Raw genomic sequence first — 27,900 nt, forward strand, 5'->3', positions numbered from 1 at the left:
TTAACAATTATATAATGCAAATTGCCCATTTTTGTACCCCCTCTCAACAAGTACTGTCTTGGAACATTAAAAGCTCTAGATTAAAAAACCAAATACAAATTTAGAATTGAAAATAACACATGGGTTTGAAAACATCATAATTTCTAATAATTTTTAACATAAACTGGAATGAGTTCTGTATTTTCCCTCAACATACAGGGTATTGAATTACCATTATCAACTGAATATTGCACTATTAAGCACTTCAAACGACACAGTGCTATGGTCAAGATTTGAACTCCAAACCACCGGGACTGTAGCTGATGACTCAAAACACTCAGCCACACTGTGGATCAAGTAACACTGAATTTCAATTTCTATAAAGCTCAATCATAGGGTGTATTGTGTCACAAAAATAAAGAACTTAACATTAATAAATTTAACATTTTGTGTGTGTGTGTGTGTGTGTGTGTGTGTGTGTGCGTGTTCGTTTACCAGTAACCAGGCGAGCTAAATAACTTTTAAAACGTCATTTGTAGTTCTACATTCATTTAGTGGTTGACAAAACTATCTGTAACAGAGATAAAGAACTACTTTCAGAGGAGTATTTAAAATACCACTTATGCATGCATTGTAGATAATAAATACACAAATCGTAAGAATGTGTATGTGATTCCCAAAATTAAATTTCCCACAGAAAGTCGTAAATCGTTTCCGATCAAAGACTTACAGCTTCCGTGTTTCTAAACAAGTACCTCTTTGCAACGAGCAATTCTATTGGGTGCCTATTAATCATGTTACTAAATTTAGCTTGTGACCTAATTGCTATGATCTTGAGAAGTGTGTGTTTGAAAAATGGCTGAAAGTACGTTCGGTGTGTTAACATTTTATGTTTTGTAAGCAGCGGTGAAGAGGTTAGATGGTAAGATGTGTTTAGACCAACTGAGAGATTCTTTGCTGTATAAGGTTATTGACTTTCCTCATTTTCGTTCTAAAACTGCAACAGTGACTGTCACTGTGCTTATGTTGAGTAAATGTTGACAACAAACGCAGTTTTGTGAGCCGCTATAGTTCCACTACGACCCCCCCCCCCCCCCCCCCCCCACACACACACACACACACACACACACACACACACACACACACACACACACACACACACACACACACACACACACACACACACACACACACACACACACACACATGGGATTTAAGGTTACACGTTTGTAGTGTTTAATTAAAGGTAGGTGTTAACATAATGTAGTAACCCAGAAAAAACATTGTGTCCTGTAGGCCTATGTTATGTATTATAATGGATCTGTGTGTCAGAAAGGAACCAGAACTTGTTGCATATTTTACATTAATAAATAATAATGAAAAAAAAACCCATCAACAAATTAATATAATATATATTCCCTCAGTGTTTATAGTGAAGTAAACATTGAGACATTTTTAACAGAATGCTCCCAGGGATGATCAGATTGCGCTAATGATAGTTTTGGGCCGCGAGGAACCGTGCTTGCATAACCTATTTGCCGTTCACACAAATTTTTTACAGTGCCAACCAATATTTTGTTTGTTATGGTCATTAACAAGCTGAGAGAAAAACAGCTGAATTGATATTAATAATTTTATGCATTTAGTTTTTTTTATAAAAAGGATTCATTTTATTCCATTATATGAAATTTTACATTAATAAATTATGTACTGTTTTATATTATTTTGAAAATAGGTTACACAAAGAGAAAGGTATATGCAAAAATAATTTGCATTTAACCCATTAATGGGTTACACAAATTTCCAATTTAGCAGCCTTGGCTCCTTAAAAAATGACTGATTTTGTTCAACAACAATGCTATGGTGTTAGCAATCTTTGCATTAATTACCAACTGGGTAAAATAAGAGAAATGATGATGATGTTTCATTTCCATATGGCTAGTTGACTTGCTAAGGCAGTAAAAGCGTGTAAATGAACCATTATTAAGTACCGAACAGAACAATAAAAATTGTGTCCCTTAATTAAGATATGGAATCATTCAATAACATTTTACATAAATTGATGCAAATTGCCCATTTTTATGCCCTCCTCTCCCACATGTAATGTCTTGTAAAAGACAGTAAATTGATAATATAAATACAGATAAAAAATCAAAAAAATATTTTATCTTTTTATTTTTAGTACTATTAATGTAAAATGGATGAAAAAACATAAAGGGTAAAGAAACATAACTAAACTAAAAATAAATGTTTAATTTGCTTAGTCAAAAAAAAGGTCATTCATTTTAATTTGTCAGTCAAAATGTTTAATCTCATTTGGCATGCAGACATGTGCTTTTTATATCCCATCAGTTAAAGGTACAATTTGTTTTGTTTAACAACACCACTAGACCTCATTGATTTATTAATCATGGGCTATTGCAGGGCTTCTAGATTATGGTAGCCCCACTCCCATGGCTAGTGATATTCAATGTTGGGCTGGTAAATAACTACTATTGCCATGCCAGACAGGGCTTCTAGATTATGGTAGCCCCACTCCCATGGCTAGTGATATTCAATGTTGGGCTGGTAAATAACTACTATTGCCATGCCAGACAGGGCTTCTAGATTATGGTAGCCCCACTCCCATGGCTAGTGATATTCAATGTTGGGCTGGTAAATAACTACTATTGCCATGCCAGACAGGGCTTCTAGATTATGGTAGCCCCACTCCCATGGCTAGTGATATTCAATGTTGGGCTGGTAAATAACTACTATTGCCATGCCAGACAGGGCTTCTAGATTATGGTAGCCCCACTCCCATGGCTAGTGATATTCAATGTTGGGCTGGTAAATAACTACTATTGCCATGCCAGACAGGGCTTCTAGATTATGGTAGCCCCACTCCCATGGCTAGTGATATTCAATGTTGGGCTGGTAAATAACTACTATTGCCATGCCCGACGGCTAGTGAAAACAGAAAGAGTCAAATGTTGTAGTTTAAAGTCTATTTTGTAAATATGAATATGCTGACACCACCCCAACCCCCAATGTTAGTGTTTTAAAGGGATATTCCCGAGTTTGCTGCAATTTTTAAGATGTTATCGACTAAAAGAGACTATTTAAACGATTGAAATTACATATCAAATATATTATTCTGCATAGACTATTAGTGGCTGTATATTAAACCTGTTTCTGATTGTTCTAATATTTGTACTAGGTTAAATTTCATTTTATGTCCTAAAATATGTTTTCGTACGTACAAAATAATTTGATGAGAAAATCCAGTTTGGGCTTCTTACAAATATTAATACGACCAGAAACACACTGAATGTACAAACACTGATATTCTAAACAAGAAAATATATTTAATATGCAAGTATAATTATAGAAATATTTTATTAGTCGGAAACATCTTACAATGCAGCAAACTCAGGAATGTCCCTTTAAGCTCTGTTTAGGTGACATATCTGATTATTACTATTATTTAGTAAAATTGTATTAACTTAAAGTAAAGTAGTGCTAGTTAATTTTTAATTGTGGCTAGTAAATAAAAAAAATCACTGATTTCATGGTTAGCGGATTTTAGCACTGGGCTACATCCCGCCCCCATCTCCCAATTAGTATGATATTAATAAATAACAATTGTTGCCTTTATTTTTCAGAAGAACATCGGCCATGTTAACAACTCTAGCTCACAGCAAACATCTGTACTAACCTGTGGTAGCCATCTTGAGCAATGGCTGGATTACTTTGTGAGGATATGAATAGTAGACACTATTGTCTAAAAATTACTTTAACATTAACTTCTGCAGGATGATATTGCAACCTGTTAAGGGCCTCGTGTTTCTCTTGGATTTGATTGGTTGTTAAGTTTTTGGCTAATCAATGGCTCAACCAATGGACACAAGTGAGAGTTTGTGTGAAACACGTGCTGTTGACGAAAATGCAAATGGACTTTCTTGGGGCATCATTGAACCTGATGGTCTTGCTGATATTGTCCACAAGGGAACCTGCAAGGTATGTAAACAAAGATCCATTAAAGACGTATTTAGTGTTTTGCTTTTGTTATGGAAAACAGTTTTTTGGTTTTATGCCTTGTGATTCTGGCAAACCATCAGAAACTGTTTTTAAAAAATAATTTTTCTTGCAAATGTGTTGAATTAGAATTGAGAGATAACCGGACTGTGTTCTTTAATTTACTGAATGACGTTTATCGATTGTTAAACTCATTTAGTTAGTTTTAGGTGATTCTTTGGTGGAGGTAACAAAACAGGAAATTGGTTTCACTGCATAAAATGTTTCTGGGACAATTAACAACACTGGGAAATGGTCATCCCATATGACTATGGAGAGATATGTTGGTTTTTTTTAGATACTTACTTAATCAACATAGTTACATTTATGCAAATACCATGTCAGAAATTTTACAGCAGTGCAAATCGAATAAAATAAGGAAATTTGTAGCATATAGCCTGCTATTTGTAGGTGTTTTAAAGGAATGCTAAAGCAAGGCTTTTGGACTGGTGTGCATATTCAACGATACATAATGCACATTATTGCTTAATATCAACAAGTATCATCGTATAGTTAATTAATAAAACGGTTAAATGTGACGGCTATTATATATAATGGGCGCAGCCATTTTGTACCATCCCAGTGAATACGCCCTCTGGCGAGCTGGTGGTTACGTAATACCTAACGTGTCACATCAGGAATTAGTCTTCGAACTGAAGAAACAAAACATACCTGATTTTTGCAGATGTATCGCAATGTTCTGTAATAATATCTATCCCAGTAACACAGCAACGTGTATATGTGGTTTATTTTTCAATACAACCACCAATGTCAATATAAACCACCATTGTCAAATTGTTGAAATAACTGTACTATAAACCCACGTACTGAAATAATAGTCGGAGTGTTTTCTTGCTTAATTGGTCTTTTCTTTCCGTGGCCTGTACCTGTGGTTCTTGATTGGCAGGTGTATATTTAGACGGTCCCTAAACACTGTCTAGACACACTAAAAAGACGTGCTTCTTTTATTAAGATCACAGGGTATTGTGTGATAACCTCAAATCGTAATGGACTTTACCAGCTTTATTAGGCGTATCATAAAATATTGTTTGTTTCTGGTTACCCGACCGACCCTAATTTGAACCTGCCGACCCTAAAACTTTTTTTGTATATCCAAAAATGTATTTTTAATATAACAACGATTTCCATGAAAACATTCCAAAACTATCACAAGCACTAATTTGGTGTCATTTAGGGGATAACCCATCTGTGTTTTCCGATTTGCGGACGTATATCGGTGGTTTTACTGTCGCAAATTTAGTTTTATTGGCGACCCGTTAGCCACGAAATGTTTTCTTCTAACAATTGATTGATGGAGTTACTTCCCTTCAAATTGAAGTTCAGTAACTTTCGTGAGATATCGGGCGAAGAGTCTGAAAATTGTTTTCACGAATATATGCAATCTTTTCCAATTTACTCTACATCTAGCTTAGCGAGGTGTTCCGATTAATAATAATAATAATAATAATAACTATATTTAATGATTTACTCCAGCGACAAACTGGCCTTGTAGAAATTTAGTGACCTTCAGAATGACCATGTGTTTGACGTCCAATAGCCGATGATATTAAAGATAAAAATCAGTGTGCTCTAGTGGCGTCGTTAAATAAAACAAACCTCACTTTTCAACATTCGTTTGAGCATCCTGAGCATTTGTACTGCATTTCTATTCATTGGACCAATTGATTGCTTCAAACCAAGTGTGTACTTTAATACTGGATGCATACAGAATAAAACTAACATTGCAAATGATAAAATTGGTAAGTCTACCATGTCTTAGATACACTAGGAAAGATAATATTCATAACATTTTGTGTAAATGTTATTGTTGGACAGATAAATATAGAACCCTTCTTTTCAGTTTTCATTAAAAGAAATTGTTATAACTTATTTACTGGTTTCTATCCAATTAAGGTTCAACCAAGTCTGTCCTGGACCAGTACAGAAGTTAAGTGTTAGTATGAGAGTAAACCTTCTGCCTATTATTAAACAGCAAGGGGTCTTTTGTATACATGTACTCTCCCACAGATTGGTTAGCACCATGTTGCCCTCAAAATCAAAATGCCTTGCCTTTTATAAATTTATAAGTTGCCCATGTAAAAAGAAGCCTTTAAACACACCTATGTGTATAGCACTACATATTTCCTTTTTTTAATTAAGTTATGAAATAGATATAGAAATTAAAATGGACATGAGGTTTTTGTCCTTTTGAAAATTGTATAATGGAAAAAAAAAGCCCTTATATTTAAAACTGCACATAAAATATGCCCCCAAAACGTCACTTTACCATGCCTTACTTCATTTCTAGGGAAAACACTGTGATAAATGGTATTGTTGGTTTGCATAATGCATTTCTATACATGCAGAGGTTATTTTGGATACCGGTAGTCAACACCTTTATTTAATATCCATAAATAAAATTATTTTCCAAAATAAAATGTTTTTCCTACCTACCCTATATTTTTCCAGCATGTAATAGGAAACAAGTAAAAAAATTTTTTCGGCCTTACTGTAATTCTGTAAAACCCTTAATTAAGTATACTTTCCCATCTAAAATCACAAAACTGACCAATTATGTAGTCCCAGAGAAAAGAAAATTATCACTTGGGTATCGTGAGTGGTCTTTTGTCCTCGAACATATCCTACCAATAGGCCTAATAATATGCATTTTTTCTTTGGATTTTTTAAAACAAAAAAATACTATAACTCCATTTCGTTATATTGATGCAAATTGAAATATATTTAGTTAAATAGTTTATTATACTATCAAGTCATTTATGTTGTTTTACAAGTGAGGTTGATGAAAGCGAAGCGCCTTGTCATAAATTAGAGCATTTGTTTACACTGTGCATAATAGAGAAGTTGGACCTGAGCTGACATCACTTCGCCCCAAGCTATACCACCGGACGTCACAAAAACGAAACAAAATGGCTGTCCCCAGTTAGCAGGAATAAACACGTTTTTTTTTATTAATTCTAAAATTACGCGTTTTTCATTTGTTAAAGTGTCAGTATGTGTTGGTGGTCCGGGTATGCATCTTTCCAACACATAAGGCTCTTGTTGGAGTTTAGTCTACCTTTAAATAAGCATGTGTAGTGAGCTGAAAGTAAATAATGGCACAGCACAAGGCTCGCAATCTACAGGGTGCAGGCTGCAAATTAAGTTGCTCAAAATACACAGTCTGCTTTCTGATAATTAGTCAACTTCACATACCGCTTTTGTTTTTCATCATGTTTTTAATAGTCTTCCAGATACATTTAGAATTTCCAGTATATCATAAACATTTATCATTTTATCTTGTGCACTGTTGCTTAAAAAGTTGCACTAAGTCTACAAAGGGGTCATCCATTCCAAGAGGCCAGAGGCCAATGGTTACTTATTACAACATTGTATTTAATGTACTTTTCAGTGTGAAAGATCAATGTATTCTTGTACATGGGGAGGGGGTTATTGATCAAATAGATACAAAAAGTGTACATCATACATCGTTATGGGGGTAGGTGGGAAAAAATATTTTCTGTGTGAGTACTTTATGGATGGCCCCAAGAAGTACTTCAAGACCGTAATATCCAGAACTGCACTCAGTTCTAACATTTGCTTCCAGACTCAAATTTGAAAAGCAAAGATTTCTTCCCACTCTTTAAATTTGTTTTCATCCTTGATGAATAGTTGTGAAACAAAATTGGATGATCGGTTCTGAATTCTTAAATATTGAAAATATTCTATAAGTGGCAGCTTTAAATCTAGTTGTTAGCCATGTTACAATATCTACATGTATGATAAAAGAAACACAACCAAGAAGTGACTGCTCCCTGTTTAGTCTAACTTAAACCCTGCAAGTATGCATATATTATTATACAAATACAACTTTGGATTGCCGATTAATTCACAGCATATTCCACACATAATTTTTTTCAATGCACATACATAAATACAAATCTAATTAATTAACATTATGTTAAAAGTGAATATAAAATTAAAATGACAAATGTCATAAATACTAAAATAGTCAGACTCGGTATACATGTGACATATTTCCATCAAGTTATCATTACCAGACCTGTAGAAACAATATGTGAAGTGGGGTGCTACACAAGCACATTCATTTTGGTTTTATATATACTATAAAACTCCATCTTATGCGGTCATGTGGGATAGAAAAAGTACACCCGAGGTGGTGAAAATTTCGACCTGGGACGAGGCTTGCCAAGTCCCATGTCGAAATTTTCACTACCAAGGATGTACTTTTTTTTATCCCACATGACCACATGATGGAGTCTTTTTCTCTTATTTATTCAGTACATAAACCATTATTTTACACGAACAGACAAATATGGCTGAACAAGTAACTTTTTTATTTGATCATTTTGTCATAAATAAACTAAACTATCGTATTTGCCATGTTTGTTTCATGTGTTAAATAAAATTTAACACTACAAATTAACAAGATAGCTTTTAAAATGAAGGTTTTAATAAAATATTAATTTAAAATTGTGTCTAATGACCTCACGTCGCCATCTCACATTAATATGACGTCATATATTACCAGTGATGTCATGTTAAACGTAAGTGCGTGATATCCCATGTAAGATAGAAATTTCTTACATGGCTTTCTTTCATGGGATAGCTCTGTTCCATATACCTAAAGATGAGAGAAATGTATATAATGGGACTGAAACTAGTAAGTATTTTTGTTCACCTATGATGGGGACATGCCCCCATCCCAGTTCCTCCATGGCTGGTTACAGTAAACTTGTTCAGGAATCACAGGAAATAATGTTGTTTTTTTAGCTAGTTTTCAGATATGTAGAATATTTCTTTGAAAATTATTAAAGAGTGGATAATTAATATTAATATGAACAAACTTGTATAGCCAAAAATTAAATTTTGTATAAAAATTAGCAATTTGGCAATGGGCAGGGGGTGAGCACTGGTTGTCACACAAACATCCCATTTTATTGGAGATTTTGATACGTGTTATGTCCATATACAGCCTGAGTATTTTGATATATTGCTTATATCAGTTTTATTAGAAAATGTTAACATGATCTGCAGTGGAAATTGGTTTGGTCCAGTGGAACCAGAAGTGTATTTTTCAAGCCTGCGATAGTTTTCAGATTTGTCACTGAATCATGACTGCCCACAGATCAGTATTGAGCAGACTCGTGGTAACAGACATGACTCAGCCCGGTCTTACTGCTATATACATAATTATATTAAACATAAAAGGAAGCAATTCACTTTTATAGCACTCCCTACCGCTGACTTTGTTTTGGTATGAGATCATCAAACAAAACACATTTGTCCTAAGTCTTCATCAACAGGTAACAGGTGTTAACATGCTCAGTACATGTATGTCCAAACCAGCATACAGTTGTTTTTTTGTTGTAAAAAGGAATTCTTCTTAATGTTATGTTATGGAAGTGTTTACATGAGAGAAGTGATAGATCGACATCCACAATTTTATGTGTAGTAAAAAGACATTCCAGCTGGCTATATTCATAAAACAATTCTATTTTCATCCACCCACCCCTAGCCTATTTGATATTCTGAAGTAACTGTCAGACAAAATTAATTAACTTTTTTTTTTAATTGACATACAGCTTTTGTACTCATCGTCCAACTGCTTACTTGTGGCCTTATTTATGAATCTCCAGATATAGTATTTACAATTAGACTGATTATGTATAGTTTTTAGATGTATAGCATGTACATGCATACATGTATATGTGTGTGAGTTCTTGGCTGTATGTAGTTTGTATGTAATGGCTATAGTGATATTTTGTAATGTTCTGTTTTCTGTTTATCGTGTGTTAAATGTTATACAGTATGTACTGTCATCACATGGAGAGGCATTACATACATGTAAATCTGTTTGCCAGTCTACTTCATTTACTGAATAAATACTGTTTAAAAAATACAATTTGTAGATGAAAGAGAACCTCAGATGATGAGCACCATGTGCTAGTGAAGAACCCCTGTTTGGTAGTCAGACTGTGTGAAGTGTTCTATATTCAGTGAGGCCAGCCTACATACACATGACTCATCACAGACCGGTCAGAACTGACCTGGTCATCTGGTGGTCTTGATACGCTGGTGTGTGTGTGTGCACATATATCTCCCCATGTATTATTCAGTTGCCTGTCTCACCTGTGTATTATTTGATATCCACACGTGATTATACAGGTAGTTTAGTCATTAGTCATTACTATGGTTCCTATTATTAGACCTGTCAGTAAAACATTCCTTGAGGGGCTGTGTGTTCTGTAAAATTACAAATACGTGTTTACTTTGGTATCCAGCGTTATTAAATTAATGCACACCATGTTTTGTGGTTTCTTGGGTGTTGCTAACTATTTATTAGTAACTGGTATATACCGTACATGTATGTATATCTGATATAAAACATATAGTTCTGTTGAAATTAACAAATTACAAGTGTCAGGTCAGGTAAAAGGTTTAACGTGCGTATATACCACGAAGGTTTCACACACGCCTGTCCTGGGCTTAATCTCTGGCCTTTGCCAGTGACTAAGTCCAGGACAAGGGGGATTGAGTTTGAAGTGGGCAGAATTTTGAATACGTATTTAGTTGCGTCCAGCGACTGCGCGGACCGACTAGTAGACACCGAAAATGGGCTGTGTTCTGACTGGCTGAATTTCGATTCCTTCGGGTCTAACTAAAAAAACCTATGTCTACGGAGAATAACTGCACCTAACATCATGTCCGGACTAAGAATTTAAACCCAAAAATAAGTTTGACTGCTCGGCCGAAAAGGTTTTAAGGTGATTTGAGCAATTGAACAGGCGCCAAAGTAAAATGCGTTGGACTATTTATAAAAAAAATAAACATAAGAATTTGGAAGCTCGATCGAAAAATGTTTAAAGTCCAACTAAGCCCAAAAAGGAGGTTACCTGTCCTAGTTAGGGTTGGCGTCTACGGGGACGAGATGATGTAACCGTCGTTGAAATGGGGCACCAACTTCCTGAAGTCGTGCGCCCATAGGCATTGGGCCAGTGGGAGGTACTGGGCGCCGGCGATGATCTTGATGATCCTGTGGACGGTGTGATTGTCCATCTCTTTGTAGAGGATCCCTTGTCTGTACAATCCCTCCCGGCGCGAGGTGATGACCAGTACCTGCCCGATTCCCCGTAGATCCCCAGGATGGATGGCGATCTCGTTGCCATCCGGGAAGGTCTTAAATTCTTCCTCTTGGATCCCGCCTGGCAGTTTGTAGGGATCCGAGACGCCACCGATCACGTACTTGGCGTACTGACTCTTGATCTTCGCCTTAGAGAGCTGCCACTGGTCCCTGGCGGAAGCAGAAGGCCGCGTCTTGGCTGGTTGGTCCCCCAGGGGGGTCACGGCCTTCCGCTTGGCAACTCCAACATCCAATGTCGCCATCGCGGATTCCCCCGTGGATGGGGGTCTCGACGCTGATGAGCGACGGGCGAGAACAGGTGATGCGGGCCGTGGTGCACTGGGATGCTCCTCTTTCCGCTTCTGCGCGGTCGGTGCGGTCGGTTGACGAGTCGTCTCCTTCCGCTCCGTCTGGATTGGTCGTGGTGGGGGCAGCGACGCAGACGGAACCGCCACTGGCGGTTGAGCCACCAGCTTTGTCCCCGCCTGAGCTGTCCCTGGCGCACATTTCTTCTTCCTTGTCCTCTTCCTCTTGTTTGAAACCGCGTCTCCGTACACCAAGGTCACGGTTGCCCGTGACCCGGTGTACGCGACGCGGTATTCCAACAACAAGCCGTAGCTAGCCATCAATCCCCCCAGGTGGGGGGGGTAGGTTGAGAGCACACGAAAGTGTACATGTATTATCAGTAATATTTGGAGTAGCATCATGTAGCAGCTATTATGTAATATATAGAGGTTATTACCAGAGTGTTTTTCGGTATCATCAATATCATATATTAGGAATACATTATTTGTATTCCTAATATATGATATTGACAATACCGAAATACATGAGGGTAATAATCTCTTTATCATATAAGCTCAAGCTTAATACAATGTGTTTTTGTAAACTGTACACACAACTTTAATTCCAGTCCGCCATTACTAGATATTCAAATGACGTAAGAATATGTGGCGTGTTGTATTTTTGAATGGAAATTACGTCAAACTCGAATGACGTCATTTTGGATGTCCTTACATCAAAATAAAGTTATGCCTAACATTTTTTGTTTTCTGAACGCTGGACAGCTTTCATTGTCAAATTGCCATTGAAATGTTTTTATTTGATGACTATGAATGCATACGTCAATCATGGAGTGTCACCCAAGTACGTTTGCTTAAATGTCAATAAACCTAGTGCCGAGACCTCGACTAATTTACATCTAATTTGCAAAGTTATCAAATTCTTAAAGTATGTGATCTGAAAAATATCACATACTTTGATTGCACTGAAAATGTAACATATTATATGATAAACAGCATTACACATGTACATGTGGAATAAATTTTTCTTCATGTTCTGGGTATATTATTTCTGTTGGGGTTATTTCATTGTTTGTTACATATTTCATGTTTGTGGTGATTTGGAATTATTTTTTATTGTTTGTCCATTTTAATTAGAAATCTGGACAAACAGTAGTTTTAATGGCTAAATAAGTATACATGTATGTAGATTATTCTGTTTTACTGGTAGGAAAGCACTTGTAAGCATCCTAATCTATATGAAAGTTTCATTATTTTAATTTAAACATGCAAGGCACAAAATTTCATGAGAATGATTGTTCTGTTCACGTATCGGTTACACAGCCTTAAAATCACAAGAACCACCAATCAGTTACGTGGTGAAGAATTACATTTTAAAATTAAAAGTACCATATATCAGTAATTAAAGAGAAAATCAGTTTGTTTTTAAATACATTTTAACCAACAATGTAGCACAGAACCGTAGTTCAAATGGTAGGATTAGATAGGCCTAAGTCATCAGTTACGAGAACTATATTCACGTAGCCGAACAATCGGTTACCTAAGTAAAACTAAAATTTTGAAATATTTTCCCCTGAACATTAATGCATTATAATTGGAAAATCAATAAATTCATTGCAGTTATAATGCATAGACTTTTAATTTTATTATAGTTACAACATAATTGTTTTAATAATTAAAATAAAAAATATATGTTTCACTTTTGTCCCACTTTCTGGTTAAACTGGTTTGCTGTACATACTTAAATTCTTCAATTCAGGATCTTTGTGTAGGCAAACATATATTTATAACTTCAAAATTAAATTTAAAAATATGCTTTTTAACATTTTTTTTATTAGTATGCATTCAGGAATATTTGGATGTATTCAGGATTCACTGATTGCTAACTGGTTTTCCTCTTTATGCTGACCAAGCATGTGTTTGCATGCTTTATAAACATGACCGCGATTCAGATCTGTGTAAATCGTGTGTGATCAACTTTTGTTTCTTGTTGATGATTGTAATATGTGTAAATGGTTTCATAAGGTGCCCAACAGGAAATGTGTAACAAATGATTTACTTGTTAAATGTTCACTTCGATCATTTGCTGAAAATCTTAATATTTTATGATGCAAAATAATACATTCCTTTTAAATAGTGTTTCACACGATCCTCAATGGAAAACTGTGTAACGAATTAGATTTACTTTAGTTAAACTTAACCGTGATCATTTGGTGAACACTGGCTGCAGTCTGTTGCAGTGACCATACATGTATGCAGGCAACATTTTGTTTTTAAAATCATGATCAGTGATATTTCTAGTCAATTGAAAATTCATTAGCAACTACTGTTTGATGTTTTAAAATTGTGTAGTGATCTCTGGAACTTGCATAGCTAATCATGATGCGATACTGTGCTCTAGTGATGTTGTTAAATAAAACAGACTTTTTTCTGTAACCACATACTAGCTAGAGCCATGGGACAGACTAGCTTTATTACAGAAAGGATGTGAGAAAACATATATACTAGGTTTTGAAATAAATATTCACAGACGTTGAGATGTCAGCAATTGAGGGAGGTTGGTGGTGGCAGGTATACTAATTTGCATTTCACCTGGGAAGTAATGCATGTATGTACTCTTGAGTTATATATTATTTCAACCCCACCCCCCAACAATATATATACCTGGGTTACATACACATTTACGTTGTAAACAGTAGATATTTCTGATACCAAAACCACTAGATGCGCAATATATGTCCTGTGCAGTTGCCTTGTTTTTTTATTTACAGTACTGCTCATTTATATGTTGCTTTGAATAATTTGTTGGTGTGACTCACAAAATAGCTATTAGTATATAACACATAAAAGTGTGTCTATGAATTTTAAAGGCTTGCTGTAGTTATAAAAGAAGTACGAACAAGGTGTTTAAATTGTCTGTGTTAAGAAAGCCTAGGTAGCCATGCAGTGCAAGATGAGTCATCGCCAGACCTTGTGACACTTGGTTTTACACAAATCATTGAAATAGAAAACTCACCGAGAGAAGGACCATTGACGTCAATGCTTTACACTCAGAAACTGTGAAAATCTCTTAAAAATAGAATCCTACATAAATATTTAATTTTCAGTCTTGGTTTTGGGTTAATTTTTGCTGATATTATACATTGTGAATTTAGTGTGATCAAACAGTGGCAGTAACTTGGACTTTGCTCCACATGTCAGTGGCAGCTTTGTCATGCTGGTTTATTAATTAATATAGTTGATTTACATTCATTTACCCACATTTACATCACAATGTACTGGTACATGCACTTACAGCAATTTGAGAAAACTAAATTGACAAAACTCTTTAAAGGGAGTATCCCGAGTTTGCTGCCACGGTAACATGTTTACAACATATGGAGACTTTTTGATGAGTAAAATTACATTACTCTAGTTTCAATACATGAAAATGGACACTAAGTTTGGTAAATCTATAAACCTGTAATGCATTTGGATAAAGTTACAAAGAGTGGCATTGAAAAGGTGAAATACTCTTTAAAAACAGCCTACAGCTCGTCTGCATTATACTATATAGTTAGTTCTCAGAAGTACATGTATTTTTAAAATTTGAAAAATGCATTTCATGGTATTAGAAACACCAGCATGACCAGAAATACTACTGATGTATGAACATTAATAAACAATAAAATCTAAGTAATGTTTGATTTCAATTGTAAAAAAATAGTTCTAACTGAAAAATATTCTGTAGTGTTTAAAAACTAGGGTATGTCCCTTTAAAATAATGCATACACCTTTTTTAATTGTCAAAAAATAGCTCTAATTGTGAAAAATATGCTGTAGTATTTAAAAACGAGGGTATGTAACTTAAAATATATATTATCTTGTTTAGAATATACTAAAACGCAAAAGAAACGCAGGTCCTGAAAATGCGAAAGAATTGCACTTTGTAAAGCAGTATCTTTGGTGGAATTGAACCTCAACTGTGTTAAAGGACATGGCACACACCCACACCGCAGTCCCACCTGCGTGTCAATTTCATTACCTGTGTGACGTCACGAATTCTCAAAACACGTTGTTTGCACGTGCTGGATCATCCGTATCATGAATCCAGTGCAAACACACTCATTGAAATGCTTATAAAGCCTACACACCTGGATTTAATCGCATAAATTCAATTTGAGTAGTGACAGACAACAGAATCACATTTTAAAAATGCCGCGACTGACGCAACTCCAGCGAGGGATGGCCATCGGGATGTTGCAAGCCGGACAGACCCGTACTGCTGTAGCCAGACAATTGGGATGTCATGTTTCGACAATCGCACGCCTTTCTCAACGTCACCAAATCACTGGATCTGTGAACGATCGACCACGCACCGGCCGCCCGAGGGTGACAACCGCAGCCCTAGACCGGTACATCCGGGTGACCCACCTTAGGAATCGGATGCTGCCAGCAGCTAACACCGCTCACCAGGTGCGTGGTCCACGTGGTCCAGTGTCCGCCGATACCGTCCGACGCCGTCTGAGGGCAGCAGGACTCCGTAACCGCCGTCCTTATGTGGGACCAATATTGACCCCTCGGCACCGCCAACAACGTCAACAGTGGGCGCAACAACATCAAAGATGGCGACGTGGCCAGTGGCAACAAGTTCTGTTTACTGATGAGAGCCGTTACAATCTTTCCAACGCTGATGGCCGAATCCGAGTATGGCGACGTCGACATGAACGTTACTCCGACTGCTGCGTTCTGCAGGCCGACCGATGGGGCGGGGGTAGTGTGATGGTGTGGGGTGGGTTCTCATTCAACCACAGAACACAACTTCATGTGTTCAGACAACGCGTTAATGCCGCCGTGTACCAAAATGACGTCATCAACAATCACGTCGTTCCCTTCTTTGCCGCTCACCCACGTGTGCGCTTGCTGCAGCAAGACAATGCCAGGCCGCACACTGCCAGGGCAACACAGGCGTTGCTGGCTCAGCACAACATCCCAACGTTGCCGTGGCCAGCCTTATCACCGGACATGGCGCCTATCGAACACGTCTGGGATGAAATCGGACGTCGCCTTCAGGCTCGCGGACAACCTCAGAATATGCAGGCGCTGGAGGCAGCATTGGTCCATGAATGGAACTCACTCCCTCAGGCATTCTTTCAACGGCTTGTCAACTCAATGAGGAGACGTTGCACTGCCTGTTTGAATGCCCAGGGTGGTCACACGCGATACTGACTTTGACAATGCTACAGGTCGTCTCTTTCACATTTTTAACATGGACCCCCACCCTACTTTATGACATGAAACAATAGCCAAAAAGGAATTCAATCAAAAATTTCCAACACCAATGTGTGCCAAATTGGTGTAGCTCCAAAATAAATGTTGAAATCTTCATTTCGTTTTGTTTTTTTAATATTTTATATCCAATTTAATGAGAACCTGCGTTTCTTTTGCGTTTTAGTATATCAGTATCTGTATAAACAATGTGTTTGTTGTTTTCAAAATGTTTGTAGCAGCCCAATAATTTCATAAGTATGAACAAATATATATGCATGTATTATGAAGTATAATGAAAAATTTCATTGGATATAGAGACACTAATATTCTAAAGAAGAAAATATCTATAATATCTAATTATAGTCATCAAAACAACTGTTAGACACATCTTACAATGGTAAGATTTACCTTTTATTCAGGACAGTCCCTTTGAAGACTAATAAAAACTCCAAGAATTACGTTGTCTGTGGGTTGCATCATTTGCATTTTATATTTGAATTATTACTTCACAGATTTCAAATGTAAAGGCAGGATTATCTCTGCCAATCACCAAATTCGCTAAGTACGAATTTTAATAATTTTATGCAATAAATTATAATTATATTATTGGAAAGTAACTGAATTTTAGCAATGTTTGAAGGTTAATAGATAATTTTATCGAAATGTTCTACTTGGTCATTACTAGTCCTAACGTAATAGATTTTAAAAAGTATTTTTGTTTTATAAATTCTTCAAATTTCTTCATTCATAGGCTAGAATGAATGTAGACTTAGTGATCTACTTTATGTATGTTTAAAATTAAATCCGAAAAATATCTTTCCACCATTACAAGTCACATTACTCACTTAAAAACTTTTAACAGATTCAGTGTCACATAATTCAATATAACGTAAATGCAGTTTCATCTGTTTTAATAAGTAACCCATACATTTATTTTTATATATAGTTCTTGTAGAAAAATGTTTTTTGTAAATAATTTCAGTTTGGTTTGACGTAAGAAGAAAAGTAAAATTGTTTTGGAAATAATGAAAAAATGCTATTTTTGTGTGCAATTTAGAAAACAATCAGCTCAGAAATAAATAACTTGTAGTAAATTCCATAGTATGACAAATGTGGGTTTTTTTGTGGGGAGGACTATAGACCAACTATTTGCTGGTCAACCCCTGCAATTAAGAAAATGTCCACGGCAAAATACAAAAAACCCATGCCATTGAAAAAACCTGAATATTGTCCAAGACTGCCATGGGCAATTGCAGGGGTTGCTGGTTTACACAAATTTCGGTAAAATAAAATTGATTTGCATGCAGTGTAATATTTTATTTGGAATAATAAAAAAATTCAGAATAGAAGCTAATAGGACAGAATAGAAAATTCCCATTTTAAACAAATTATTATTGTTAGGAATTTTTTTTTTTATATACAAGTCAGAATTATGCTCGTAAAGTTAATGGTAAAGAAAATTATTTACCCACAAGTAAATAATTGTTCAGATGGGACACCATATTTAACAAATTAAACATTTTGAAATTGATAGAAATAAAATTAAATGTCTTGAATTATATTAAAATTTTTGTTACTACAATTAAAAAAAAAGCAGTCGGTGGGCCGATAAAACTCAAACTAGATTTGAACTGCACTCATGATATAAATCTTGCTTCAGTGATCTCCAATAACGTTTATGTTTGATGATACCAATAAATAAATATTTGAGTGAGCTGTAACAGCTCAAAGTTAAATAAAGAATAAATAAAGAATATCGGAGTTTGTTTGCAAATTCATTAAACAGACACAACAATTAGACTAAAAAAAACTTTATTTCATGGTGCGGAATCATTCATTTATTTATTTGTTGTTACTATTACTATTATATTGTTATTAACTACTAGTTGGGCTATCTGAGAAGATAAAATGTTAATAATGAATACTGTTAAACTGTTTCTTTTATTTTCCTTTTCTGTCCTTTAAGTTTATTCAATCGTTTCTTCACAAACATTGACTTTTATTTATTGAAAATTCCAGTCGCCATTATTGTACAGTTTAATGTTTGTAATTAGGAGAGGGCCTCGTAAGTTGGATAACTTGTGCCCAATCCATATGTGTGTGTGTATGTATAATTGTATGTGTGTGTGTGTGTGTGTGTGTGTGTATGTATATATATATATATATATATATATATATATATATATATATATATATATATTCAGTCAATTTAAATAATGATTCTTTTTGTGGTTGCTACCATTTGTAAATATTTCAGTAGCATTTTGGTTTGATTAGTGTACAGTCTTCGAAGTTCCCAACGGCAATCTTGATGTTTGCTGTGCGAGCCTTATGCATTTGCCATGAGGTCTACACCGTTTATTTAATGTAAAGCAATGCATGGCTATGCCACTTAGCTCATTTGCAGTGGTGCACATTTAGGAATACAAATGCAATACAAAAAAAAGTCTATCTAAACTTAATATACGCAGTCAATCGTAACTCATCCTCCGTTTTCACGAGTCATCACCTTGCACATGTAAGTTGGTGGCGTCCCAATTGATTATTAGGTTCCGACATGTCTGGCTATACCAAGACTAACTGATTATAGTCTCGCATTTGTGAAATAAAAAGACGAAAGGAGTACTGTTTGGGTACTACCACAATAAACATTTGGGGCATCAATTTAAGGGACTTCTAGATACATAAAATACTGGAAAATCTGTAATTGGTCAGTTTTCCAAAGCCTGCATTGTCTGTGGTTTTTCAGTTGGACTGTTAGTTTTCTGTGTTCTATGTTTTTGTGTGAACCAAAGAGAGTAAATTTTTTAAAAGAAGTACCCAAATAATGATTGATGGAAAATAATTATGAATTTTTTGTAAGGCATAAAAGAAATTCTATGTTGCCAGGAATGTACAAATACAATGTATGTTACAGCATATTTTTATCTGTCATTTAGAAAAAGCATTCCCAATCAGATATTATATGTTTTAAAACCAATCTCTTATGTTCATGTTCCAAGTGTGTTAGCAAAGTGAAATTCATTTGGTTTAGTGCCAATGGAACTGCAATCAAAATGATTGTCCTCTCAAACCAGAAGTCCATCTGATCGCAAGACAAAGATTTCTGAATTAACAAAACAGTTGATTCAAACATACAACATATTGGTCGAGAACGTTTTTCAAGTTTGACTTACATTTTCATGAAATGATTGATCCTTTGTTCACAGTGAATATATACTTTTAGGACTTTGTAAAAGTATCACAAACTACAGATTGTTAGGTTTTGGTTGATACATGTAAGTGTGAAAGATGTTATTCCCAAATTTTGTTTCTGGTTATGTATACATGGCCATGTACTTGTAAAATGTAACCTCAGTTTTAGTATCACTGGTTTGTCTGATTTCTGTAGCATTTTGTGTGTTACTGTGTTATATGACAAGGCTTAAAGAAGAGTTATAGTGAGTAATGTGAAATAATCCATATGATTGATTTCTTTTAGCTTCTACTGATTGACAGTCGGTCATTTCTGGAGTTCAACACCAGCAGTATTCAGCAATCGGTTAATGTGTGTTGCTCCAAGCTTGTTAAACGCAGACTTCAACAGAACAAGGTGAGTCATCACAGTAGTTAGTCAGTGTCATTACAACAACCTTGTCAAACAACCACAGTGCCTGTCACACTGACTAGGGGTGGCATAATACACAAGCTCAGTGTTCGGTGCACCAAACCGCAACCTGTATTATAGACTACTAGATGTAACCTCTGCTTCGCACAGGGAAATTTAGATGGGGTGGGTTTGCCTTACGTTGACTTTCTACCTTAAAATATGACTGCTGTGTAGATGGCCAGTGGTGAGGCTATACATACTGCCGTCATGTATATAGCCACTTCTATGGCAGCATTCATTGATGTTGTATTTATGGAATTTATTTTGGTTCACAATATTTAGTACGATTTGTGTGTTATGTAGTTGAAAGTAGTTGACAGGACCTGAGTACAAAAAGATCCTTGCAAGGTGTGGTAAATACAAACAACGTGCAGATCCAGAGAAAAGCAACAAGAACAATGGGACACTGTTAAAACGATCTTCGTATTATATTATAGATTAGTTATGCAGTTATTTGACAGTGTGCATTCCTTTAACAAACAACCCTGTGTAACAAATTTATTACTTTTAATATTGGTAGTAATAAGTGACACTATTTATGCAAATACAGTTTATCTATTTCCAGTAAATTAATAGAGGTTTGTTTTTGTGTACAGTTGTTATGCAGAGTACTGTAGAGGTACCAGTGTTACAGTTAGGTATAATGAAAGTATCTGTTTGATACTACTGAGCTGGAGCTACATTAAAGGCAATGTGCAACCATTTTTTATAACTGCTTATTGTATGTATTTCTGTTTTATGCACCCACACTAACTGAAACATAACACTCATTTTAAATGTAGCTTATAGTTATTTTTCTATTTATAAAAGGTTGCATTATACCAATTTAGGAACTTTCTTTTTATATTTATAATTGGAGGTACATCAAACTTTTCATGATGCAATAACAGCAACTGCTGTTCTGACTGGAAAAGACTGCATATATTCTTGTCAATGTCCAGTCAATGAATATACTTGTCAATGAATATACTTGTTATATAATGTACAGTTGTTATGCACTATTCACTAGAGGCTGGGAGTAGTACAGGCTACAGTAAAAATTAGAACTAATTTGTAGCAAAAAGGTTACTAATACAGTGGAACCCCTGTAAACCGGACACACTAAGGACCAAGTTAACCGTCCGGTTTTAAGAGGTATCCGGTTTAGAGAGTTTAAGTTCTGTACAGGTTTTTAAAAAGGGATCATGATAAATGTCCGGTTTTGAGGGAATTCCGGTTTACAGAGGATCTGCTTTTGAGAGGTTTCACTGTACAAACATTTTAAAGTCTTGTAAATGCTATGAGACACCCTATTTTTAGCATATTTGAATTTGTTATCTACTATTCATAACATGTATCTCCTTTGCCACCAAGTGTATTTGTTAGACCCTTAACATCCACCAGGGTCCCATTCTACGAAGCAATCTTAGTGCGAACATAATCTTAAGATAGTTATAAATGCACTTACGTTGATCTTAGAGCTAAGAAAACTTTATGGAATGAGACCCAAGACTAATCTATGCTCAGCTGTAGGAGGCAGGTGACGTACTTGAACTGAAATACAAACGGAGTAGTGTTTCATCATGTTTGTATAAATGCTATCAATAATTTTCTATCTGACTGGTTTCTTCTCCAGGTGCACATCCGCGAGCTGCTGCTCCAGAACTGTCACATGGATGTGGATGATGACTCTGACGTCATCGTGTACGACCAGTGTACAGAGGACCCCGCCCTCTTTACCGAAGACAACTTCGTCTTTGTCCTGCTGCAGAAACTGTCAGCGGCGTACAAAAGTGTTACCTTTCTCAAAGGTATATATTTGTTTATTACTTTTCTAAATGATATATTATAAGTTGTAGAAGCATCTCTCAGGGTATATGGCTTTTTATGTACCCTCTGTGTGTTCTTTTACCCCGAGCCGAAGGCGAGGGGGTAAAAGAGCACACAGAGGGTACATAAAAAGCCATATACCCTGAGAGATGCTTCTACAACGAATTTATCTTGCCGACATGTTAAACCATATAGCCAAATAATTAAAATAACGCCAGACAATAATTGTTAACAATTTATTAACGGAGGAGCCGTACCACGCGGACGCGAACGAAAGCACTTGCCAGTGACGAAAAATAGTTCCATCGATAAACGAGTTTTTAACTTCAAATGTTTGTAATACGAAATTGTCTGAAACAGATATTAATAAAAATAAAATTTAAAAAAAACACTTTTTTTTATCAGAAATGTATGTAGTAAAAAAAACAAAAAACAAAAACTGTTGCTAATCGCGCATTAATACAATAACACCACGACCGTAATTAGGTGGCCGAGTTCAACATTGCAGCTTTTAAAAGTATTGAAATAGTGTATTTTATAGTAAAAATAAAATTAATTGTGTATACTTGATTGATTATCAATGTTATTTATAATCTAATTATTGCTTTAGCATTAACTGGGGCGGCTGGAAACTTGGAAATTACAGACGGGGTATAAGAGAATTTGGCTCCGCCCACAGGGGGATAAGGGATTTGTCCAACGGCAAACAACCAATGAGATTAAAGAATTTTACATGAAGGCGAGATAATTGTTTTTGTTACCTTTCTCAAAGGTATATTTGTTTTTGTTACCTTTCTCAAAGGTATATTTGTTTTTGTTACCTTTCTCAAAGGTATATTTGTTTTTAATTTATTACATATTTATTCTTTTCGTTGGGTAAAAGGGCTTTCTCATTTAGCAATTAGTTGCACCAACTTTTTGCATGCGATTGAATTGTACTGTGAAAACACCAAAGTCGTTTCTGAGTCGTACCAGTTAGAACATGTCCTATTTCTGATGACAAATCACATGCGATAAGTCAGTGCAACCAATTGCATAATTAAGAATGCTACTTAAAGCCATTAGGACTTTGCCCATCTCCAACTATGTGTGAACGATGGGTAAATCAAACATCAAAGTTTCTTTTGTTTAATGAAACCACAAGAGCACATTGATTTATGAATCACCAGCTATTGGATGTCAAACATCAAAAGTTGTACTGTGTGTTAATGCTATCCTTTCTGTGGTGAATATAAAAAAAAAATTATGCTATTTGTAAGGATAGCCTCTGTGGTGAATAAAAAATATTATATGCCATTAGTTGTAAGAGTAGCCTCTGTGGTGAATATAAAATATTATATGCCATTAGTTGTAAGAGTAGTCTCTGTGGTGAATATTAAATATATGCCACTAGTTGTAAGAGTAGCCTCTGTGGTGAATATAAAATATTATATGCCACTAGTTGTAAAAGTAGCCTCTGTGGTGAATATAAAATATTATATGCCACTAGTTGTAAGAGTAGCCTCTGTGGTGAATATAAAATATTATATGCCATTAGTTGTAAGAGTAGTCTCTGTGGTGAATATTAAATATATGCCACTAGTTGTAAGAGTAGCCTCTGTGGTGAATATAAAATATTATATGCCACTAGTTGTAAAAGTAGCCTCTGTGGTGAATATAAAATATTATATGCCACTAGTTGTAAGAGTAGCCTCTGTGGTGAATATAAAATATTATATGCCACTAGTTGTCAGAGTAGTCTCTGTGGTGAATATAAAATATTATATGCCACTAGTTGTCAGAGTAGTCTCTGTGGTGAATATTATATGCCACTAGTTGTCAGAGTAGTCTCTGTGGTGAATATTATATGCCACTAGTTGTCAGAGTAGTCTCTGTGGTGAATATTATATGCCACTAGTTGTAAGAGTAGCCTCTGTGGTGAATATAGAGAGATTAGAAAGATTTTACAAAACGAGTATAGGATTCTGGTATTGCCCGAGCGAAAGCAAGGGTAATACATGAATCCTAACACAAGTTTTGTAAAATCAGGTTGATTCACATGCGAGTGTAATATTTTCTTTCTTTATTATCAGCATTATCCATTATATTATTTTTATGAATGGCAAAGGACACAGAGCTAAGACTGGGGAAGCCACATTATGTTATCATGTCGCTTCCCAACATTATGTTGTGCATGCAACATAATCATGACACATGGTTATATTTCCCTGTATATCTTGAACTGTGGATAATAAAAAATGATTATATACTGTTATGTGTAAGAGTAGCTTATGGCTGTTGTGTTTAGTTTTAAAATGTGTTCAACATTGCAGAGCACTTTTCTTTGTAAGATGTTTAGTTTTTCACACTAAAATATTGTTTCTGTGTTATTTTTCCAGGGGGCTATTTGGCGTTTCATGCTATGCACCCGTCTCTGTGTGAAAACAAGTCGACCTGCAGCTACAAGTGTGCCCCCCTCACCTCCCTGTCTCAGCCCTGTCTGCCCGTGAGCAACGTCGGACCAACCCGCATCCTGCCCTTCCTCTACCTGGGATCTCAACAGGACGCTCTCTCTCAGGAAATCACCCAGGTAAATCACACTCTCTCTCTCAGGAAATCACCCAGGTAAATCACACTCTCTCGATTAGAAAATCACCCAGGTAAATCACACTCTCTCTCTCAGGAAATCACCCAGGTAAATCTCACTCTCTCTCTCAGGAAATCACCCAGGTAAATCACACTCTTTCTCTCAGGAAATCACCCAGGTAAATCACACTCTCTCTCTCAGGAAATCACCCAGGTAAATCACACTCTCTCTCTCAGGAAATCACCCAGGTAAATCTCACTCTCTCTCTCTCTCAGGAAATCACCCAGGTAAATCACACTCTCTCTCTCAGGAAATCACCCAGGTAAATCACACTCTCTCTCTCAGGAAATCACCCAGGTAAATCACACTCTTTCTCTCAGGAAATCACCCAGGTAAATCACACTCTCTCTCTCAGGAAATCACCCAGGTAAATCTCACTCTCTCTCTCTCAGGAAATCACCCAGGTAAATCACACTCTCTCTCTCAGGAAATCACCCAGGTAAATCACACTCTCTCTCTCAGGAAATCACCCAGGTAAATCTCACTCTCTCTCTCTCAGGAAATCACCCAGGTAAATCTCACTCTCTCTCTCAGGAAATCACCCAGGTAAATCACACTCTCTCTCTCAGGAAATCACCCAGGTAAATCACACTCTCTCTCTCAGGAAATCACCCAGGTAAATCACACTCTCTCTCTCTCAGGAAATCACCCAGGTAAATCTCACTCTCTCTCTCTCAGGAAATCACTCAGGTAAATCACACTCTCTCTCTCAGGAAATCACCCAGGTAAAATCACACTCTCTCTCTCAGGAAATCACCCAGGTAAATCACACTCTCTCTCTCAGGAAATCACCCAGGTAAATCACACTCTCTCTCTCAGGAAATCACCCAGGTAAATCACACTCTCTCTCTCAGGAAATCACCCAGGTAAATCACACGCTCTCTCTCAGGAAATCACCCAGGTAAATCACACTCTCTCTCTCAGGAAATCACCCAGGTAAATCACACTCTCTCTCAGGAAATCACCCAGGTAAATCACACTCTCTCTCTCAGGAAATCATCCAGGTAAATCACACTCTCTCTCTCAGGAAATCACCCAGGTAAATCACACTCTCTCTCTCAGGAAATCACCCAGGTAAATCACACTCTCTCTCTCAGGAACTCACCCAGGTAAATCACACTCTCTCTCTCAGGAAATCACCCAGGTAAATCACACTCTCTCTCTCAGGAAATCACCCAGGTAAATCACACTCTCTTTCTCAGGAAATCACTCAAGTAAATCAAATTCTAACTGAGGAAATCACCCAGGTAAATCACACTCTCTCTCTCAGGAAATCACCCAGGTAAATCACACTCTCTCTCTCAGGAAATCACTCGGGTAAATCACACTCTCTTTCTCAGGAAATCACCCAGGTAAATCACACTCTCTTTCTCAGGAAATCACTCAAGTAAATCACACTATCTCTCTCTCTCTCTCAGGAAATCACCCAGGTAAATCACATTCTAACTACCGTATAACCGGAAATTTTCGAGGATTTTTATTTTCGTGGGTTTTGAGGGTAAGTAAGTAGTCGGCATCGAAAATATAAATCCTTGAAAATATTTGAAAACATCAACAAATTCTATCTAAAATATGTATTGTGAAAACCATAACACACTGACAATTTACTGGAACATTTTATTTCCTGTCGTGCGCAGTCCACCGGATACGACAAGAAAATAATATAGTCAAGACAACAAGTTAGAATTTAAAAAAAGTTATTGTGTGAATATTATAGAATATAATGAAATATTTTTAAATTTTGTATATTGTTTTTGTCAATGTCCGCCTGCACTGCATCAGTGATTTCGGGGTGGATGAATGCAGATTTCAACAGTTCCTGGCATGTTTTTAATTCTGCCATAACTTTCATAATCCACCTTGCATTAATTGGTTTTATTGCCGAAGTACGCATTTCGATTTTGATGTCTGTTACACCTTCGCCGTCTTTCATAGCCAGGGAAACCTGCTTTGAATACCATGTGGTGAACTCAGACTTCAGGGCGTCCTTAAGTGGTTTGTTCACACATACGTCGTAATTGCTTTACACAAAATCAAAGACTGTGATCAGTTGTCTTGCGAATAGCATACCGGTTATAACAGTGGCCAATTAGGCTACAGCTGCATGTTCTATTGTTTAACATTACATGTCGGTGGTATCGCACAACTGGCAGCTGAGATGAAACTTTAATCAACAATAACAAATATTCTTGTAACTAGACTTGCTAAAACTCGAAAATAAAATCACTTTCAATTTAGATTTGGCAAATGACGAAAATAAGAAACCGTTTTTATACCCCAAACCACGAAAAATTAAGACCACGAAAATTTCTGGTTATACGGTATGAGGAAATCACCCAGGTAAATCACACTTTTAGGAAATCACCCAGGTAAATCACACAATCTCAGGAAATCACCCAGGTAAATCACACATTCTCATGAAATCACCCAGGTAAGTCACACTCAGGAAATCACCTAGGTAAATCACACTGTCAGGAATTCACCCAGGTAAATCACACAATCTGAGAAAATCACCCAGATAAGTCACACTCTCAGGAAATCACCCAGGTAAATCACACTCTCAGGAAATCACCCAGGTGAGTTACACTCTCAGAAAATCACTATCAGGAAATCACCCAGGTAAATCGCCCAAAACTATGAGAAAATCACCCAGGTAAATCAGACTTTCAGGAAATCACCCAGGTAAATCGCCCTAAACTATGACAAAATCACCCAGGTAAATCACACTTTCAGGAAATCACCCAGGTAAATCACCCTAAACTATGACAAAATCACCCAGGTAAATCACACTTTCAGGAAATCACCCAGGTAAATCATGATTTTTCTCAGAAAAGCACCCAGGTAAATATCACACACTCTCAGGAAATCACTCGGGTAAATCACACTCTCAGGAAATCGCCCAGGTAAATCACACACTCAGGAAATCACCTAGGTAAATCACACTCTCTCTCAGGAAATCACCCAGGTATATCACACTCTCAGGAAATCGCCCAGGTAAATCACACTCTCAGGAAATCAGCTAGGTAAATCACACTCTCTCTCAGGAAATCACTCGGTTAAATCACACTCTCAGGAAATCACCCAGGTA

The 27,900-nt window shown here is 36.3% G+C and overlaps 1 protein-coding gene across 3 annotated transcripts in view; it reads left to right on the top strand.

Moving 5' to 3' along the window:
• Positions 1-27,900, top strand: part of LOC121371839 — a 71,636-nt gene that overhangs the window by 9,732 nt on the left and 34,004 nt on the right. The window contains exons 1-5 of one of the 3 annotated variants that reach the window (XM_041498032.1): positions 829-901; positions 3,624-3,978; positions 20,210-20,320; positions 21,993-22,167; positions 24,565-24,755. In XM_041498032.1, the coding sequence (XP_041353966.1) occupies positions 3,847-3,978; positions 20,210-20,320; positions 21,993-22,167; positions 24,565-24,755 (609 nt within the window). In that variant the 5' untranslated portion in view covers positions 829-901; positions 3,624-3,846. Of the gene's footprint in view, positions 1-828; positions 946-3,623; positions 3,979-20,209; positions 20,321-21,992; positions 22,168-24,564; positions 24,756-27,900 lie in introns of those variants that run through there. The other 2 variants (XM_041498033.1, XM_041498031.1) reach the window with 2 other exon arrangements.

This window comes from Gigantopelta aegis, chromosome 4 (genome assembly GCF_016097555.1).
Source record: "Gigantopelta aegis isolate Gae_Host chromosome 4, Gae_host_genome, whole genome shotgun sequence".
Classification (NCBI taxonomy): domain Eukaryota; kingdom Metazoa; phylum Mollusca; class Gastropoda; order Neomphalida; family Peltospiridae; genus Gigantopelta; species Gigantopelta aegis.